This window comes from Antechinus flavipes, chromosome 2 (assembly GCF_016432865.1).
Source record: "Antechinus flavipes isolate AdamAnt ecotype Samford, QLD, Australia chromosome 2, AdamAnt_v2, whole genome shotgun sequence".
NCBI classification, from domain to species: Eukaryota; Metazoa; Chordata; class Mammalia; order Dasyuromorphia; family Dasyuridae; genus Antechinus; species Antechinus flavipes.
Genome location: NC_067399.1, coordinates 138,073,434 through 138,095,028, shown reverse-complemented (window position 1 = coordinate 138,095,028; position 21,595 = coordinate 138,073,434). Strand labels below are relative to the sequence as shown.

Below are 21,595 nucleotides of genomic sequence, written 5' to 3'. Positions count from 1 at the left end.
GCTGTTAGATCATAGGCATGAGAGGCATTTCAAAGCTAAAATGATTATCGGGGTCAACACAATTTTCAATATTCATCCTTGCAAAGCCTTGTGTTCCAAATTTTTCTCCCTCCTCCCTCTCTTCCCCCTCCCCTCGACAACAAATAATCCAATAAACATGTGCAATTCTTCTGAACATACTTCTATATTTATCATGGTACGCAAGAAAAATCAGAACCAAAGGGGGAAAAATGAGAAAGAAAAAAAGAAGCAAGCCGCCAACAACAACAACAACAACAACAAAGGTGAAGTATTATGTTGTGATCCACATTCAGTCCCTGTAATCCTGTTTCTGGATACATCACAAGTCTATTGGAATTGCCCTGAATCCCCTCATTGTTGAAAAGAGTCATGTCCATCAGAGTTGATCATCACATAAAAAATAACTTTTAAAAAATCTTTGACTAGATGTCTTGTAGGTACCTTTCACTTAACATATCTAAAATAGCACTCACCCTTCCTTCTGTATTTGTATATTATAGTCAAGGTACCATCGCTCTTCCAGTCATCAAGTCTCATACTCTGTATCATTCTTGATTCATTCCTTACTCTTATTTAGCCCACATGGCCATCCTTGCAAATCCTGGTGATTTCTACCTTCCCAGCACCTCTGGCCTACATGCCCTACTCTAATCACTGTAATTTAGGTCCGCCTCCTCCCTAGCCCGGGATATTTCATTAACTTTCTAATTCTCCCTGCCTTGTCCCCAGTCTATCCAATACATCCTCCACTAAGCTGCCAAAGTGATTTTCTAATGTATAGACCGAACCGAGCAATGAATTCTAGAGATTTCCTATTAACTACAGGACCAGAACATCTTTGTTTAGCATTTTAAGTTCAAAGTTAAGTTTAAGACAAAAAAATTAGAGCAAAACACAGATTCCTATATCTACATCATCTATGTACCTACAACTATATCTATATAGGTAGAAGGTGATACAGATATAGACATATACTGATATATACTTATTTCTGTGATATCTTTATTATAAGAAAATGTATTCTCTGAGAGTTGAGATTGAGAAATATAAAGATAACTCCATATTTCTAGCACTGAACATGATAGCTAGCATATAGTAATTATTTAATAATTTTCTGTTGACTAACTGAAAAAAAAAATCAAGATACATTCCCAAGGATACTGATATAATTTTGTTGGACCCCAACTACTTTATAAATGATGTGTGAATATATTCACAAAGTGTTTGGCCTATTCAAGCATGTTTTATTGTGCTTTGCTTTACTGCAGATTTGCATTTTTTACAAATTGATGGTTTGTGGAGACCCAGCATCTAAGTCTATTAGCACCATTTTTCCAAAAGCAAGTGCTCACATAGTGTCTCTATGTCATATGTTGGTAATTCTCACAAAATTTCAACCTTTTTCATTATTATTGGGTGTATTATGGTGATCTGTGATCAATGATCTTTGGTGTTACTCTCATAATTGTCTGGGGGGTCATGAATTGTGCCTATATAAGACTGTAAACTTAAATATTGTGTGCATTCTGACTGTTCCATCTACCATTTTTCATTTTTCTCTCCCTCTCCTGAGGCCTTCCTATACCTTGAGATGCAGAAATACTGAAATTTGTCTATTATTTCTATAACAATATTATATCTAAAAAGCAATATACATAACTAAAAAATACTTTACTGCTAAAAAGTGAGCTATCACCCTGAGCCTCCAACAAGTTGTAATCTTTTTGCTGTGGAGGATCTTGCCTCCATGCTGATAACTGTGGACTGATTAGGGCTGTGGTCCCTGAAAGTTGGAAGTGGCTAGAGCAATTTCTTAAAATAAAACAACAAACAAGTTTGACATAGAGAGATCAACTCTTCCTTTCCCTCGAAAAACTTAAGAAGCCATTGTAGAATTATTAATTGGCCTAATTTCACATATTAAAAATTCAGTTCAACTAACCAACATTTATTAATAAGCACCCACTATCGGGCACAATTTTGTGTTAAGATAAAGGATAAAAAGGAGAAACAAAATGTAACATTTTTAACTGAATTGAAGTGGAGCCATCTGGTGTCAGGAAAATAGTATTACATAAAACTGGGTTTGTGTGAATTAGGGGGAAAAAATTCACTTTCCCATGTAGTGATTTCTAGAGTGTTGATTTGTCTTTTTGCTCACTTGAGTAACTGGGAGAAATTAAGAGCCAAGCCTATGAGATATATACACTGGTTAGCAGTATACAGGGTAGCTGAGGTAGATTAAATGAAGCCCATAAGGAAAAAGCAGTGGCAAACAGAAAGGAAGCACAAGATGGGGATTTGGGGGGCAGGAAGAGGGTCTCTTCTAAACCAGGAAAATTATATCAAAAATATTTTTTAAAGATTTTTCTTAAGCGCTTTCTCATGTGGAAGCACTGTACAATGTGCTAGGGATACAATTACAAGGAACCTACATTCCAATAGGGAAGACGACATACATCAGGGAACCTGTTGCCAGGGAAGGATCACTTTGGATCTGGGTGAATGGGGCCAGAGGGGAATAGGTAGGTACATTCCTACCAGGAACAATGGCAAATCTGATTTGAGCTTAGTTCCAGAACTGGAGAAGCTATGCAGTTAGAAGCAAATTGTTGTCAAGCCATAAAAAAGGCCAGTCATAAAGTAGGGAGTCCTGAAGCAGACAAGCATTTACAGCTCAGAAATCATCAAAGTCTAAAAAATTAGGACTTGGTTTATTGTTTTGCTGTCTAGACAAGAACATAATGGATAATTAATGTTTTAAAAATGTTAATAAAATTTTAAATTGTGTCCTGAGCACATATTTTTCCCTAGATGTTGCACTGTAAATAGTCACCACTTCACCTCTATGGGTATCTCTATAGAGCCCTATGAAGGACTATTTTAAATGTTCTGAGAAATCAGGGACTCATTAAATTCATGCTATGGAGCCATAAGCAGTGACTTAAGGGGAAGAAAAAAGGAATATCACCAGTTCTACATTGCTTTTAGCAGCAGGAAACAATCTAGGAGTAATGGAGTAGACAGATAGTGAAAAGCATCTTTCAGGCTGTGACTATTTCCACACATTTCTGAAATTTATGTTTGCTCATTCTATGCTGTTTAATTTGTTTCCCTCCTTTAAACAAACTTGTCTCTGACACTGCAAACTATATAGTTATGAGCAGAACTTTGGTCTTAATGTACTTCACAATGCCATGTATATGGTTGCTCAGGTTTGCAGAGTAACAGTTATGAACCATGGCATAAGAAAATTCCCACAGTCCATACATTTAGGTTCTTATGTCACAAGAGTGTCAGTTTCACATTAAACTGGTGAACAAATTTGCTGATTTTGAACTCAGCATAGGAAAGTTTCTTTTTACAACACAGTCAAAAATACCAAAAAGAGGATTCTAATTTTTTTTTTTTTGCTATATTGGAGATCATCTGCAATAAATGCAACTATATTATCCCATTCATTCACTGAACAACTATTAAATCATCTACTAATCATGGTGCAAGAAATGGAACACTTTCCACTTTTCAGTCCCACACTACTAAGAAGTATTCTGGAACCCTCATCACTGCACTTATAATAGGCAAATATCAAGCCAGTACTTAAAGAAACTAGATGTGTATTCTTCCAGGCAACTAACCTAGTATCTAGCTGGTATTCTTTCCAACATGGGTTTGAATCCTAAAGCTATCATTTTCTTCTTATAGGACATTGAATAAAGTCCCTTTCTGAACTCCAGTGTCCTCATTTGTAAAATGAACGGGCTGGCTGACTTCTCAAGTCCCCCGGATGACCTCTACAAGTCCCCCTGGATGACCTCTACGAACCTCTTCCAGTAGATCTATGCTCCTATGAGACTTTGGATGCCTTAATTATTACGTGATTCTAATAGCTAATATACTTCAGTTGTGTTTGGGATCCCATTTGGGGGGTCTTCTTGCCAAAGATCCTGGAAGTAGTTTGCCATTTTCTTTTCCAGTTCATTTTACATATCAGGAAACTAAGGCAAATAGAATTAAGTGACTTGCCCAGGGTCACACAGCTAGGACGTGTCTGAAGCTGGATCTGAGCTCCTGAAGATGAGTCCTCCTAATTCCAAGCCCAATGCTCCATCCACTGCCCTGTCTAGAAGCCCCAGCAGTCAGCAACACAGCTCATCCTAACATGAACCTGACTCTACCTTTGCAATACTCTCACACTTTACTCTTCTCCATGTACTCTCTAATCCATGCACCTAAAAACAATAATAATTAATGCTCAAATATCAGAACAGAAGCCACTTCCAACAAAACGTATCACTTTAATCAGAATATGGAATCTTATTCCTATCATAGGCCCCTGAATCATGAGAACAGGAGGAAAGGGAAGGGAGTCAAAGAGAATCCGAGACCTCGCAGCTTGTATCCCTAGCACATATCACCACCTCCGCTTCCTCTAAAGCTTCGTTTTTCCCCCTCATAAACCTGGATTATATAAAACCTACTAACAATAATTATATTAATTCTTCAGTGAATAAATTAATAAGTTATTAAGAGGAAATTTTACCCCCTTTCAAAAAAGATCTCATTGTATGAGTGAAACTTATGGAATACTATGATCTAGACAAAGTCCCAGCATTTAAAAGCAAGAATCTAACTCTGTACACAAAAGGAATTCCAGTAATATATACCTAACAAATGATTATCTGTTCTTTCTCTCTTTCTCAGCTCTTTTTCATCATTCCACTTTTCAACAGCTCTACTGGTTAGGAAGTTTGTTTTGTTTGTTTTCTTTCCTCTATCAAGCCTAAGTTAGCCTTTTTGAAGCTTCCACACATTTTTCCTGGTTCTGTTCTCTTGTTCAGATAGAATAAGATTATTTTTTCTTCCATATGACAGCCCTCTTAATACCTGAAGAGAGTTAAATTTCCTTTTTCCAGGCCAAACATACCCAGTTCCTTCAACCAATGTTCATATGCAACAGACTCAAAATCCTTTAACATTGTGATTGTAGCTCTCCAAATACTCTTCAGTCTGTTAACATTCATCTTATACTAGGGTGAAGAGAAGTTAACACTTCTGGTAAAGTCTGGTAAAGGTAGAATACAGGGGCACCCATAAAACATGAGGTATTTGAGAGTAGGAACTTTCTCCTCTCTTTGTATCCCTAGAACTTCGCACAATGCTTTACATAATTATTTACTGAAATGTCCATTCATTTATTAGCTCATTCATTCGTTCCTAGAAGTTATGACCCTCTTCATAAAACCCAAACTCCCACTAACTTATTTGGCTTCCATATTATATTAATTCATATTAAGGTTACAATCACTAAAACAACCAGATCTTTTTCAGTCAAATTGCTTGTCTACCCAGACTTTCTCCTTCTTATACTTGTGAAGTTGATTTGTTTTGTAACTAAGGGCAAATTTTTACACTTATCAGTACTGAATATCATCTTCTTAAGATTCAGCCCAATACTTTAACCTGTCAAAATTCTTTTGGATCATGACTCTGTTACTCAGTGTATTAGCTATCCCTCCCAGAGATATGTCAGTTGCAAATGTGATGGGCATGTTATCTATGCCTTTATTCACATCACTGATTTTTTTCAGTCATTTTTTGGTCATGTCCAACTCTTCATGACCTCACTTGGAATTTTCTTGACAAAGATACCAGAGTGATTTGTCATTTCTTTCTCCAGTTCATTAACAATTATTCATTCGGTCTAGTGATCCAACTTATTATATATCCATCTGATTATTTTAGTTTCTAATCTAAAGGTTCTCAAAGGAGAATCCTGGAGGTCCTTGAGAGTCTTTCAGGGGTTCTCTGAGATATAAATTATTTTTACAATATAAAATTCTGGTCTAACCCATATCTGTCCATCTTCAATGTAAGAATAGCATGAGAAACTTTATTAAAAGCTCTGCTAGAATCTAGGTAAACTGTGTCCACAATATTCTCCTCTTCTATCATTTTAGAAATCCTGTCAAAAAATAGTTATAAAGAAGCCAGGCAGGCTCTTTGTAACCATTTCTTCTCTTTCTGGATATTTGTTGTTATTATTGTTTTTAAAGACTGTGTCTCTCCATCTTAATTAAGTTGAAAGTTAAGGATCTACTCATGGACTCAATCCCACACCGGTTAGCATGGGCAGTTTGGCCCGCTCTGTGTTTCTGATCTTCCTTAGACCTCCACCAAAGTGCTCCTATGATGGAGTAACTCCAGGACTCACAGGCTGCGCCAGTCGAGCTCAATATCTGGCAGGTCCTCCCATGCCAGTGAAGGCTCCGAAGGCACCCCCAGCATGTTTGTTGTCCAAAGACCGGGCTGTTTGCAGAGGCTCATCACCAAACTGGCCTCGGGGTGACCAAGTTTTTGGTCATGCAGGTTTCAAAGACCATCTGAGGCTGGTAGAGTTCTTGAGCTGCTATGCAAACCACATATCTTGTTTGCAAAATATATAACATATAATGAAATATATGCAAGCCATATATCAAATTTAGCATTTATATGGGAAGCCCTCAAGAGCACGGGGCCATCAGACTGCCTTAAGAATGGATGATCCACAGTTCCAATGATCTTGTGATGGAGACAGACATCTGTACCCAGAGAGAGAACTGTGGGAACTCAGTGTGGTTAACAAGACAGTATTTTCACTCTTTTTGCTGTTGTTTGCTTGCATCTTATTTTCTTTCTCATTTTTTTTCTGGTTTGATGTGATTTTTCTGGTGCAGCAAGATAACTGTATAAATATGTATGCCTATATTGGATTTAACATATATTTCTACCATGGTTAATATATATATTGAACTACTTGCCATCTAGGGGAGGGGGTGGAGAGAAGGGGGAAAAAATTGGAACACAAGGTTTTGCAAGGGTTAATGTTGAAGAATTATCCATGCATATGTTTTGAAAATAAAAAGCTTCAATAAATTAATAAAATAAAATAAAGATCTAGGCTTGGGGGAAAAAAAAAATAATGGATGATCCATTACAGGGCATGTCAAATCTGTGCTGACTGTTCATTTGATTGGACCTGAGAGTAGACCCTGGACTTTTAATCTGAGTAAGAGAGGGAGACCAAATGGAAAGGGAAGGGAAGAAGAAAGGGAGGGAAGGGAGGGGAAAGAAGGAAAAGGCACAAAGGAATCTTCCAAACCCACATAAACAATGTATCTAGGCCCAGCATGAGGATCATGAAGACCTGGGTTCAAGATACCTATACTGGCTATGTGACCCAGGAAGGGCATTTCGTCTCTTGCTGGCACTGGTAACTCTCTAAGTCTATAATAAATCACCATACTTAGTTATCAATTTGCATTAGCAAAGAGTTCCCTCTGTGAGAATTCCTACAATAAAATCACACAACCAGACCCCCAAAATGTACTCTACTTCATATTGCTAGGAAAGAAAACATTCCAAGACCGCAAATGACAGCTCTAAATACCCTTTGAGTCATAAGTAGTTCTGCTAGCAAAGAAACAGTTGGTAAAGAAATAGGTCCAGAGACAATGTGACTGTTCTAACCACCATATGGTAGTAAAATGACTTGTCAAAACCCATAAAAAATTTATTTGGTACATAAACATCTCTGCTTGAAAAGACAGCATTTAAGGCTTTTCATAGGACCACAAATTGAGAATTGGAAGGGACCTAGAGGTCATTAAGTCCAACTCAAAACTGATGCCCAGAAAAATTTAAATAATTTATTCAGTCACACAGAGACAAGGGTCTTTCTGACTTTGGATCCAAGATTCTGTGCACCACCATGCTGCTTCAGAAGTAACAGGAACTCATTTGTAAGAAAACAAAAATTTCAAAAAGGTGAGTGATTTCCATTTGAGAAGCAATGTAGTATATTGGGGTGGGGGATAGAAAGAGGGTAAGACTTGAAATCAAAAGGCCTGCACTCGATTTCTATCTCTCCGACTTCCTAGAACTAGGACTGATCTTGGGCAAGTCACCTAAACTCTTCCTGAGCCTCAGTTCCCTCCCCTATAAAGTGGGGAAAATGACACTTTCCTACTTACTTCATACCACTGCAAAGACATGCTTTCAGAACTGCCTAGTATATTGTAAGTGCTGTCATCATTCCTTCCCATGGGCCTTTGGAAAAGTTAAATCTAATTTAGTAGGTTACCTTTTAGGGGTGAACCACATCTAGTGCAGTCACTTTTCCAATATAAGAAAAAAGCTTTCTAAGAATTACAAAGTCTAACGGCAGAAAGGCAGGTTCAGAAAATGGGGTGTGACTTAGTCCATGCGACACCATTACAGAAATTTATACTGTAGCATCCCCAAGAAAAGGACAACCTCTGCTTAAAGGTCTCCAGTGAGTGGGGAAACCACAAAACAGCCAGCCCACTTTGGAACAACACTTAATTATTCTCAAGCTGGACTTCACCATCACAGGTTTTACCGTCCACTTCTATTCCTCCCTCTTTAACCAAAAACCCTAATTCCTTTGCCATGAAACAGCTGTCCCAACCCATGAAGTCAGCTACAATCTCCGCTTCCAAGATAAGCCTTTAGCCCAATTCTCTTCTTCAAGCTACAGGTCCCCAGTTCCTTCCACCGATCCACATTGGGTATAGTCTCCTGTCCCTCACCATCCTGGCTGACCTCCTCTGCACCTGTTGCTTGCAGTCCATAAATGTCCTTCCTACAATGTGGCACCCAGGCTGAATATAGCTCTCCAGATATAGTCTGACCAGGTCAAAGCACAGCAGAAATGCCGGCCTCTCCGTGTCTCACGAATGGAGCACAAGATCACGCTCCCTTTTGGGGCTGCCATATCCCTCTCCCAGTGACTCACGATACACTCGCAGCACCCTAAAATAACCAGGGCACTTTCACACAACCTGTCACCCTCCATCTTCGTCCTTCTCTGGTTGGTTGGGTGCTGGCATTTTGGACTTTTTTTTTCATCTAAGTATAGAATTTTACATTTATCAAAATTAAATTTTGTTTATTATTCCATTGTGTTTAATTGTTCAATTATTGTATTAGTGTTTGCCATCTTCTATGCACCGTGTGAAAAACAAGTAAGGAATAAAAAAATTCTCATGTAAGAGTTTACATTCTAATAAAGGAGATAAAGAGATACTCTTCTAATAGAAGGGATAAAGGATATATAAATATATATGCATTTGTGTGTGTATATATACACACACATAGATGGAAAGATAAATAGATAAATGAGAAGAGGCCTCTAACACTGGAGGCACAAGGTGACAGGGAAAGGGGAAAGGAATAAGGATTTATTAAGCACCTACAAGCCAGGTACTATGTTACTCATTTTACAAATATTAGAATATTATCTCCTTTGCTCTTCACAACTACCCTGTGGCAGTACTATTAGTATCCCCATTTTACAGCTGAAGAAACTGAGGCAAAGAGCAGTTTAGTGGCCTGTCCAAGGTCACACAGCTAGTAAACGTCAGAGGCCTGACTCAGTTCTTCCTGACTCCAGGCCAAGCAGAGAGAGAGATAGGCTGAGACCTAATTTTTTCTATCCTAGAAGCAAGAGGGACCAAGGAGTTTATCAATGGAGACGGGACACAGTTAGACCTGTGCTTGCTGCAGCTGTGTGGAAGACAGGAGGGATCTGAAACAAGACATTGGTGAGGAAACGGCTAGAGTAATGTAGGCAAGAGCCGATGAGGATTAATCTAAAGCAGTGGTTGTCAAACTTTTATTTTCAGTATCTTTATCCTATTAAAAATTATTGAGGCTCTCTCCAAAGCATTTTTATTTAACTGGATTATATTTATAGACATTTACCATATTGGAAATAAAGACTATTTTTGAATTTGTAGACTCTCTAAAAGGGTTTCAGAGATCCCCAGGATTCTCTCCAGGGGTCCTCAAACTACAGCCCGCGGGCCAGATGCAGCAGCTGAGGACGATTATCCCCCTCACCCAGGGCATGAAGTTTCTTTATTTAAAGGCCCATAAAACAAAGTTTTTGTTTTTACTATAGTCCGGCCCTCCAACAGTCTGAGGGACAGTGAACTGGCCCCCTATTTAAAAAATTTGAGGACCCCTGAGAGTCTAGACCATACTTTGAGAACCACTTTTTCTAAAGGGAGGACCCTGACTGTCATTCAGTGAGCTGGCTGGGTGGTTGAACGGGAACCGCTCCCCTTATCTCTGTAACCCTCGGGCCCAGCACAGGTCTGGCACATCATTGGGGCTTCATGAATCCGTGTTAACAGATGCCAGGCCCAGCTCTGGTGATCTCACATTTTGATAAATAGGTGCTCTCTGCCTTTAATAATGTCGACTGGCCCATGGCCAAGAAGAGGGTCTGGAAGCGCCTCTAAAACACCCCCTTTTAAGTTGACACAAGGACAGTAATGGCAGCTCTTGACTTTCAGTCCCTCCATCAACTCAGAAAAGGACCTTCTTAAATGTACTATCAGAGCCTCTACACCTGTATCACCTGGTATATTAAAACAAACACCACTACCACTTTTTCTGTGATGTACCAGAAAGGTTCCTTTTTGGAGACAGGGCATAAGGGACTAAACAAGATTACCTTTGAGATCACTTTCAAACTTGAGATTCTATGATTCTATTGATCAAAATAAAATTTATCATTTGTGGAAATCACTTCTTTTGTCAAAATTCTGAGGAGCCAAAACTACATTCAGCTTCCTTTGTACAATATCTGCTCAGAATTTAGCATTCCAACAGTAAGCATTTATACCCACTATGTGTTGCAGCAGGCTTGGAGTCAAGAAGGCCTGAGTTCAAATCATCCCCAGACACTTACTAGCTCTAGACTCTGGGCAAGTCACTTATTGTTTGCCTCAATTTCCTCAAATGTAAAATGAGCTGGAGAAGGAAATGGCAAACCAGTCTAGTATCTTTGCCAAGAAAATCCCAAATGGGATCCTGAAGAGTTGGATTTGACTGAAAGGACTAAGCAACAATATGTGTGACGTGCTCTATCATTTTAAGAAGCAGGGATATGAAGGACAAAATAACAAAGAGAAGGGAAGTGGGGGAAAAAAAAGGCAGAGGGAGGAGAGGAAGAGAAGGAAAGAAGGACAAAATAGGAAGGAGGATGAATGGGAGAAGAGAAGACTGGACTTGAGCTTTGGAGTATATTCACAGTTGATAAGAATAAATAATGATATTAATTATAAGGATATAGAATAAAGAAGGATAAGGAATTAGCAAAGAAATTTAGATGAAACAGTCAGTTAAGAAAGAAGGGAACCAAGAAAACACAAGATTACACACAGACAGACACATATGCAAACAAACAAAAAAAAAAAAGAATATCTAGAAAGAAAAGGTGGTTAGTGGTTTCAAATGCTGTAGAAAGGTCAACAAGTATTGGAATTAAGAAAAAACCATTAGCTTTGGCAATTAAAAGAGAGAACTTGGAGAGAACAGTTTTAATTGAATGCAAAGATCAGAAGCCAGATTGTTGAGAGCTGAGATGTGAAGGAAAGGAAGTAGAAGCAAAGAACATAGTTGATTTTTTTTTTTTTTTTGAGTTTGCTACAGTGAGGGGCGCCAAGTTTAGATCAAAAAAACAAATTTGTAGTGGACCCAGATGGATCAGTTGCATGACTTCCTCCAGCTCAATTTAGCAGCATGTGAGTAGGAGTAAAGGCAAATGGTAAGAGTAATCCAGAGTTGGGGCTCAATGAGGCATGAGTGGCAGAAGGACAAAGGAGAGAGAGAGAGGACAAGGGAGAGAGAGAGGGCATGTCCATCCTGTGTGTTAATTAAGTGGAATGAAGAGTGGGCAAGGATCTGAGTAGAGTAATTGGACAGTAAGAGAGTTGGGAGATGTATCAATAATTATGTTGGAGTCCCTTAGGATAACGACAGAAGCAGGGGAGAAGATCAGACAGTGAGCCAAACTCCCTCCTTGAGAGAGCAAAAAGAATGACCTGGAGGCTAGCAGAAAAACAACCAGCATGATACGGCTGTTAAGAATAAAGCTACTGAGTACCTTCATTAGTTAGTTATTAAAATATTCTTAGAAGTCACTCAAGATACTGACTTCATCTTTTTTTGATGTGATCACTAATGCAGTGTGAGAAAACGCCTTTTAACTATTAATAATTTTTTTCTTTTGCAAAAAGTGAGGTTTTTTTTTTTTTTTTTTACCAAGCCAACAGTGCTAAAATCACTTTCCAAAGTAATGAGCATTATTATATTACTTTTCTCTGCTAATGTGTAGCAAACACATCAAGTAGAAAAATAAAATGTTAGGGAAAAGTTCTCCTATCATTCCATACTTGAGAGGGGGTTTTATTTTAATCAAAGGAATCCTCACTATACTCTACCCCAGTGATCTCTGACAAGATTTTTATTATACATGAGATCAAGCGTGGATGCAAAAGCCTGTGATTCCAGTCACTGGAAGAGGCCAAATTTGTTGAACTACTTGAATGCAGGGGCTCTGAGTTGCAGTAGAACTAAATCAAGTCAGGGTATCTGCATCAAGTATGGCAAAGTCCCTGGGTGCAAAGGTCCATCAAGCAGACTAAGGAGATGTGAATCCTCATCAAAAAGAGAAACAGGTTTAAGTTTCTGTACTAAGTCTCATTTAGAGTGGTTATTGCACTTCGAGTGAGAGGAAAAAGTGGAAGGAAGAAAGAAAGGCGAGAATGAGAAATGAAGAGAAGGAAGGAAATACAATAAGAAAGGGAAGAAGAAAGAATAGAAAAAAGGAAGGAAGGAAGGAAGGAAGGAAGGAAGGAAGGAAGGAAGGAAGGAAGGAAGGAAGGAAGGAAGGAAGGAAGGAAGGAAGGAAAGAAGGAAGGAAGGAAGGAAGGAAGAAGAGAGGAAGACAACAGGGAAAGGGAAGTGGAAGGGAAGATGTTATAAGATGGTTTTTTCAAATATGTTGGGAACTAAACTCCTATAGGCAGAGAACCCAAAGGAAGTGTGCATTAGAAATTAGAAATTTCTTCCACAATTATGTCACAGTTCCATGGTAGAAGTATCCCTAAGACAAAACAAACACCGAACTTCCTTTTCCATGATGAACACCCTATTCATATGTTCTAGGACAAGAGTAAGATGTGACCTCACCTTTCCACTTCCCCCTCTGGCACAGATTTCTTCTCAGGATGTTGTTCATTTTCCTTCAAAAACACTTCATCCTCTCCACCTTCTACAAGCACTCCTGGAGAAAATGTCCCTGATCTAGTTCCAAGCCTTTCTGAAGAATCTTTCCAAGGTTCATCCCAAACACCCTCCGTCAACCTGACTGAATGAGAGAAAGCCACAGACGGAATGGGATGGCTTGACACTTTGGAAAACTCCTTGTTTTTGGAAAAGGCTGTCCTTTCCACAGATGCCTCCACATCTGTTGAGGAACGTCTCATTTCTTCCTCCTCTCCCCCTGTCCAAAGAATCTCCACCCCTTGAAATCCTACGTGTTTGATCCTGCCAGAGCGGCCCGTCGAGCTTCCCTGCTCTGCAGGTCTATGGACCGTACCTCCATCAAGTCCTGGATGCTTTCTCCCCAGATCGGACCATTTTTCCCCTGTAAAGCTAATGGCTCCCTCTACTTTGTGGGCCCCTGGTGGCTTGTCCACAAAGGTCCCCTGCCCTCTGGCAGTCTCTTTCCTCCTATTATTTGTGATTTGGGACAACCCTGGCTGGGTTTCCCCAGTTAATAAGGCAGTCAAATCTTTTTCAATACTCAAATAAAAATTTTCCTCATTTATTAGTTCAGCTGGAAGAGGTATTTCTGGTGGCTTTTCTTGGCCAGTGGCAGCTGCTCTGTTGGCTCCTCGGGCTTCCCGGCGGGTGGCACTTGACGCTTTTTCCATTCGCCGTGGTGAAGAAACAGAAATCCCATCTCCTTCTAGTACCTTTGGTGCTTGCAGTCCTCCGGAAGCCAGGCTAGCCTCTGCGGTGTTAGATGTGGGGACCCGGGGGCCCAGGGGCTGTGGCAAGCTTGCCTCCTTAAGGTGCCTACGGGAGGAGGCTTCCCTTTCATGATTCAGTCCCCCTCCAGTTGGGCCGTCGAGACCAAACGGGGGGCCAACCAAGAGCTGGCCCTGCTCCCGCCCCTGGGAGCAGCATGGCTGACTCTCTGCATCAAATTCAAGCGAAGCTCTGAGGACTTCTCCCCTTTCTTCCATAGTCCCGTATTCTGTAAATTCATTGGTGACATTGGGTGGGAGTAAAGTGCTTCCTCCATGATCACCTACGCAGAGAACAGAAAGGTCCCGTGAATCACTTTGCAGGAAAAAAATAAGATTCTACAACTTATTTATCAACCTTCCCCCTCAATGTACACACAGTTGACATGCTATAATCCCTGATATGATTATTTCAATACCCTTTCCTTCCCACTTCATAATGTTGACAGCGGCCCCCTCTACTTACCCCAAAATGAGTTCAACCCCAAGAAGGTTTTTATTATAATCATTCAATAGTAATGATAATTAATATTTATAAATTGTTCTATAGTTTATGAGGTACTCCATTCATAATAATCCTATGTGGTGGAAAGTCTAAGTGTTATTACACCCATTTTAAAGAGGGGGAAAATGAGGTTTACTGCTTGAGATAATGGGACAATCTAACCATTCAGGTCCTATTCAAACCTTGTTCCTTCACTTAAAGAAGTCTATTCCTCAGGATGATCCATAATTCCTAAGAAGATTAATGACATTTATAATCCTGCCCATCTAAAGTTATGATCTTTTATAAAAACCTATCAAATACTTAGCCCACAGAATAGTCATGCATTTTCATTATCATGTATTTCACAAAAGAGTCTCCTCCTTCAACTCAATCAACAACTTTTATAAAGCATCCAATGTGACCATACCCCCAAAAGAAATATGGTATCTATTGAAAGTAAACAAATAACTGCCTCTGTCAGAATCTTCCAACTGCATGGAAAGAGACAAAAATAACTTTTCAAAAATTATATGAGATAATTAATAAATCCAAGACATCAAGAAAATCTGGGGGCATTGAAGGGGTTCATTTCTTTACATTTCCAGAGTCCAAACTGTACATGATTTCCTGCTTTGAAACAAGACTATTAAATTCTTTTGTTTTAAATTTTAAGGGCATCTAACTTCTAATGAGGAAAAGAGCTAACATTACAAGCCTTTTCAAAATGTGCAATAGGATTGAGAGTTAGTTCTGGCTGATAAAGCAGCTAGTTATTAGCACATGTCACCCATCTCAGTTCCACCAAAAATGTGAAAATGATTGGATGGTGTCTGAGTATATCTTTTCCTGACCACCTGGATGGATTCTGGTTGGTTAGAGGTAGTTAAGACAGGACCAATAGTCAATTAGTTTGGGCATATTCCACTGTTCTCAGTTACACCTCTAACCTCATTCTCACAAATATGTTATCAGGCACCAGGAGAATAATGGAAAGAAAAGAGAAGGAGACAAAGGCAGAGACAGAGAGAGAGAAAGGAAGAACGGGAGGGAGAAATGGAGAAAGAAAAGAGAGCTACAAAGAAAGAATGAATAAGGAATTAATAAATGAGTAAACTAATAAATAAAACATGTATCTTCATTTGGAAAATCAACTTAGAGCATAACAGCACCTTAGAAATAGTGAAAAGTTAATTAGCCTCTTCTTCTAAAGGAGAACATATTATTTTGGGGCTATATCTGAAAAGAGTATTAAATGGCCAACAGTATTTTTCCATACTTCAGCCATCTCAAGTTTGCCTTCTGGCTTGAAGCTTCAGTGATGGCAGAAGTAGCTGCAGTTTGTAATGAGACCTTTTCATCTTCCATCTGCCTGAATTTGCCTCCCTGGTGACCACAGGTCAGGACAGTTTGACAGTTACTGTTCTAGCTACTGTATTCTCAGAGCATGTGAACATGTAGTGGTTAGGAATTACTGAGATAAGGAATAAGAAGGGAAGCAAAGAACAAATCTCTCAGGGACATCATTCAGGAAGCAAAATAAATAAATCACAAAACAATCAAGGAAACGAGTTTGCATACTCCAGGAGAAGAGGTTTCTGGGTAAAACAAAGTCTACTAATCACTACCTCCCTGCTTCTGAGGCAGTGTTAGACCTCAAATCCAGCCTCAGACATTTACAAGCTGTATGATCCTAGACAGGTCACTTAGCCTCTGTTTGCCTCAGTTTCCTTATCTGCTAAAATGGGGATAATAGCACCCAACTTACCTGCTTGTTGCGAGGATCAAATGAATTAATATATATGCCTTACTTTGCAAATTTTAAAGTGCTATATAAATTATTATAAATAAAAAATAAATACCTGTTTTATATTTATATAAATACAAATGTTGCATATAGTAAATATTTATTGCTTTCATAATCATTATAATTATCATTCTTTATTAATTCCTAAGATTTTTCAAAATCTTCAAAATCTACAGTTCCTAGTGCAAAATACTGTTATAGAACACCTGTATAAAAATAAACGCATTGCTTGATGATAAACAAAGCTAATAACTTTTGTCACAGTTTTATATGTACTAGATTCCCACTTCATTCATTTTATAGACTTGCCAAATATTATGACAAAAACTGGGATATAGCACTGAGCTTAGAATCAGGAAGACTCAGTATGAGTTCAAATTTAGCCTCAGACACTTTATGTGCCTCAGTTTCTTCATCTGTAAAATGGCAAACTCCTCCACCATCTTTGTCAAGAAAACCCCAAATGTGGTCATGAAGAGTAAGAAACAACTAAACAATAACAAATAAGAAAACTGGCTCTGTCCAATTAGCTGTGAAGTCTTTTTATCGTAGGAACCAATAACAAGAATACATCTTTGTTTTGAAAATAATTTTCCTCATCACAAAGAAGGTTTTACATTAAGATGAGTTCCATTTTTCCAGAAACAACCTGAACTTCTCCAGGAAAAATTGTCCTATTGGAACGATATCTGCGCAATGTGTCAGAATAAATAAAGTCAGAAGGATTTAGTTTAAAACTGGCCTCAGACACTGGATGTGTGACCCTGAGAATGTCACTTAAACCCGATTGCCTGAGAAGAACACGAAGCAGTTCTGAGACCAAAAAGTTTGAGAAACACTAGTTTAGGAGAATCCCTTTCCTCCTTATTCTCTCCCTTCTCCCCTCACCAAAAATAATAATAAAGTATAATTTGATAGCTTTAATGATGCTAATTGAATTTAAAGCACATGCATCATAGGGAGAAAACTACAAGGCATCCAGAATATGATCACATATTCAATTTCATGTTGAGTAATTTCTATGCATTGAAGGCACTAGTTAAGTTAGAAAATGGAATAAAATATGTATATATTATAATTATAAATTGGTATGTATAACCTACTTATGTTAACTTATGAAATACAGGCACTCATATTTGTAGAGAGCTATAAAAGTTATAAAATATTTCATTCACAACGTAGAGCTAGTATTATTTATAGTACCTATTTCGTAGATGAGAAAGTTAAGTTATATGACTTGTTCAGGGTCGGCTCGGTCATTTCTACTACTCATCTTTTTTTCCCCCCAAGGTTTCAAATCTACATTCTTCCTGACTCTAAGTCTCATGCTCTTTATCCCACATCTTACTGTCTATTTTATAAACATATGATTTCTGACTAGAGAAGATAGCAATATAGTTCCTGGACTCCCCATACACAAATGTTCATATAAGGAGGGCCCTTACACAACAGTATATATCCTAGCATTAATTAATAAGATTGCTGGAGAGGGGCGGGGGTGTAGGAGGAGGAAAAGGGGGAAAAAATGCTTTCTAAAGATTCTATCACATCCATTACTCTAAATTCCCAGAACTAGGCAAAACAAGGTATATGGTTTTTAAGCTGGGTACATATATCAGGAATAATTTTCAGAATCTAAAAAATGTTCCCTACCCCCCATTCTTTTCCCTCCCTGATCTTCCTACGCTTATACTACCTTCAAAAGACATGATGAATAGTGTATGGTTTGCTGCAGCTCAGGAGGGAAGAGGAGGCAGCTTTTCATACCGTACTTTGAAAAGAAAGACAGTTAACAATAATGGAAATTTCTCTTCCTAGCGTGGCAGAGTGAAAATTTTCATTTGATATCAGGTCACATTTTTTAACAAATTTTATCTCCTTTTAGCTCTCAGGCAACTTTATTATCCAAAGCTGTTCAAAGGTACAATTATTTTTCTTCTAAAAATTCAATAAAGAAGGCTGGGAGTAAGGGAGACCAGCATTCCAATAAGTCTTTTTTTTTTAATATCTCACCTTTCTGGGCCACAAAATGCAACAAAATTTGGTGTTTATTCCATGCGGGAAATGACACCTGGTGATTTTACCATAAGATGGTTTATCTCTTCTCTAAACTAAGGTCCATAGACCCCAAAATGCTTGCATGAATATATTTTGCCTTTGCCCAGGTAGCTTAATGATCTGTCTCACAGAATTTGAATAATGTCACTAGACAGACAGGTCTTCAGCTCTTTGGGGATTCCATCCCACGTGCCCAGGATCCCAAGGGAGTGAGTGACAGCAGTGGGCAGCCAGCTGTCACCACCATACTCTCAGTCTCTGAAGGCTTCTGCTCTTAGTCATTTATGCAACATAAAGTCTTCTCCATTTCCCAACTCCAAGAGGTGTGATGATGGAATGTCTATAGCCACCCATTCCTCCCCAGCCTTGAATGATCAATAGTAGTGGGAAACACCCAAAATGAAGCAAAATTTCAGGCAACTAGATGCATGTCCACTGCTGATCTCTGGCTTAAGCACAAAATAGGCCACTAATGATTTTTAAAATGATTCATCTCTTTCATACTTAGTGTTTACAAGATGTGGAGAACAGAATCACACAGGACAACAAGGTATGGAAAGGATCAGATCTACATAACTGCTCTGAAGAACTAATGAGCTCACAGATCAACAGGCATAACAAAAATCATGGGTTAGAATTCCCACAATCTCTGTCAGTTCTCAATTCTGTGATCCTATGTTCTTCTGAATTTTTGTCTTTTCTCTAGGCTCCTAATATATCCTTCTTGAATGAATAAATAGCAAAAATTTTGACAAGAATTTATTGATTGAAAAAGGTAAATAAATTTGGCATAAATGAAGTATTAACTGAATTATCCAAACCCTCACCCCAAAAGCAATTCATAGAATCATAGAATGTCACAGCTGGAAGGAAGACATAAACCAGGTCAAACATTTCATTCTGTAGAGAAGAAAATAGGGGTCCAGGGAAATTTTCTAATCTTCCAGGTTCTGATTTTCTATTTCTCTGGACCCTGAGTAGTTTATGTTTTTCTCTAATCTTTCTCTGGCTACAAGGCTAAGAATTCTTTTAGCAACTGTGCTCTGTTCCTCTTCTGACCTATCACTTGCCCTTAGTTATGACAATGGAAGAAACATCTTAAATAAAACACTTCAAACTGACAGGTGATAAGAAGCCATCTGCCACTGAGCATCTAAAGGAAGCTAAAAGGTCTCTCTTGACTTACGCATTGCTTCCCAGTGACTTTAAAGGACATGGATAAAAACTACAAGATCTCACCTCTTAGTACGTGGGGGAAAAGCAATGGTCCCACTATCAGAAAAGGGGAAATCAGGAGACAAAGCAGGAAGGGGGAGAGAGCTATAGCAAAAATGTTAAGTTCAGTTTTAGGTGTGTAGAGTGTGAGGCACTGGAAAGTTACACAGCTTGACAGGTGGAGAACTCTTGCACAAATAGAAATGTTGGATATCATTCAAGAGAGGAACAGAAATAAAGCTAGAGATAAACACTTGGGATTCATCCACAAAGACATAATCAGTAAAGTCTTGAGAGTGAATAAGCTCACCAAAAGGAGGACATATTTAAAGAAGGTCAAGGGTAGAGTCATGGGGATTTATGGACATTGAAGGGCAAAAAGAAGAAAAAGAAGACAAAGAAGGAATTATTACAAAGGCAAGAGTACTACAGTACCACAGAAACCAAAGGAGAAGAGAAAACAATGAATGATGAATAAACAAGATTTTTTTTCTATCCAGTCTCCTTTAAAAAGAAAAATAATCATAGTTCAAGAGAAGAATATAGCAGATGGTATAATGGAATGACTTTAGTTAGATACATCTTTCCTGTGAGAACAGAACTGACCCTTCTAAGTGTAGGAAATCCTCAGCTCTTATGCCTGAAGTTAGTTTGTGATTGTGTTCTCACCAAAACCTAGAACAGTATCCATTCACCCAAGAATTATTTTATATGTGTAATTTCTGAATAATAATAATAATTACTGGCATTTATATTACATTTTCAGATTTGCAAAGTGCTTTATATATGTTAACACACTGGCTCATCACAATAACCCCGTTATTTTTGTAAATGAAGCAACTGAGATTAGGGTGTTAGGGCTTGCCCAGGGTCACCAAAGCAGTAAGTGTCTTGGGTAGGATTCACATTCAAGTCTTGCTCATTCCAAGTCCTATACCCTATGTACTGTACCACAAAGTTGAGGAAATATCTTCAAAACTCAGAACCAATTTACTCGCACATTCTAGTTAGCAGTTCAACAATCAATCATCTAGTATTTATTATGCGCCAGTATTCAAGCTTCCAATGGGGCCCAGGTCTGTTCTGCATGGAGAACAAATGGCCCTTGTCCACAACCATAGGCCAAGCCATCCCAAGACAAGCCTTGCCATGTCCTCCAAACTCAGGAAAGCAAGTTTCCTTAAATATCGAGTCATTCACTTTCCTTCCTGAGGAATACCAAGAATAGTGAGAAGGATTTCTTGTTCTTCCTCATTCAGCTTCCAGCTAATCACATCCCTCTGGCAGACTGAGTAAAAACTTGCCTTCCGAGCTGGACACACCACTTTCTCCTTCTCTTCCTACGGAAGGGATCTCTCACAACCATTCTGGCCTGAGTGTGTCCTCCAAATTCAATACTTAGACTGGGCTCCCCTCCAAGAGGGCTCAGAGAATTGCCTCCACTGTGTGTGACACTGCCCATTTTATTCTACAACATGCCACGGATCTCTCTCACAATGGACAGCTTACGGTTGCATAATAAGTCCACAATGAGCTACAACAATTACAAATGTACGCTTTGCCATTATTAAAAGCTGACTGCTAACTCTGGGCATTAAAAAAGAAACAAAATGGGCACATGGGGCAAAGACTTTTTTTAAAAATCAGTTTAAGCTTTTAAGAAAGAAAATTGGGAAGGTAAAGTTTTCAATAGTAATGTGGCTATTGTTTTTCAAGTTAGGGAAATTCCCTATCATTATTCATTGTGATAAAGTTGATATATATAAAGTAATAAAGAATAAACATATATGTATATTTGCCTTGGAAGTACACGTAAAGTATGTAATTTATTCTGTACCTACTCAATTTATTGGAGCATAGCTCTCTTAACCACTGAAAATTTTCTTCCAAATTTTACTTGAAATAATCCATAAATTCAAGTGCTTTTCTAATATGATCTTCATGGGATCATTTACTAAACACATCTCATGGAACAGAAAGCAACTGAGATTATTCCTTTTGTGTCACTGATTTACAAAATTAAATTCTTAAATTTCTGAATGGCAATGCAATATAGAATTGATAGACATGGTCCCCTCCTAATGACAGAGCTCAATGCTAACAAGAATTCAGCATCCACAGCTG

The 21,595-nt window shown here is 38.5% G+C and overlaps 1 protein-coding gene across 4 annotated transcripts in view; it reads right to left on the bottom strand.

Annotated features, from left to right (window-relative positions):
* The window catches only part of PSD3 (pleckstrin and Sec7 domain containing 3), a 435,130-nt gene that overhangs the window by 367,510 nt on the left and 46,025 nt on the right, over positions 1-21,595 (bottom strand). For all 4 annotated transcript variants that reach the window (XM_051975648.1, XM_051975650.1, XM_051975649.1 and 1 more), the window contains exon 3: positions 13,066-14,191. In XM_051975648.1, coding sequence (XP_051831608.1) covers positions 13,066-14,191 — 1,126 coding nt within the window. The remainder of the gene's footprint in view (positions 1-13,065; positions 14,192-21,595) is intronic.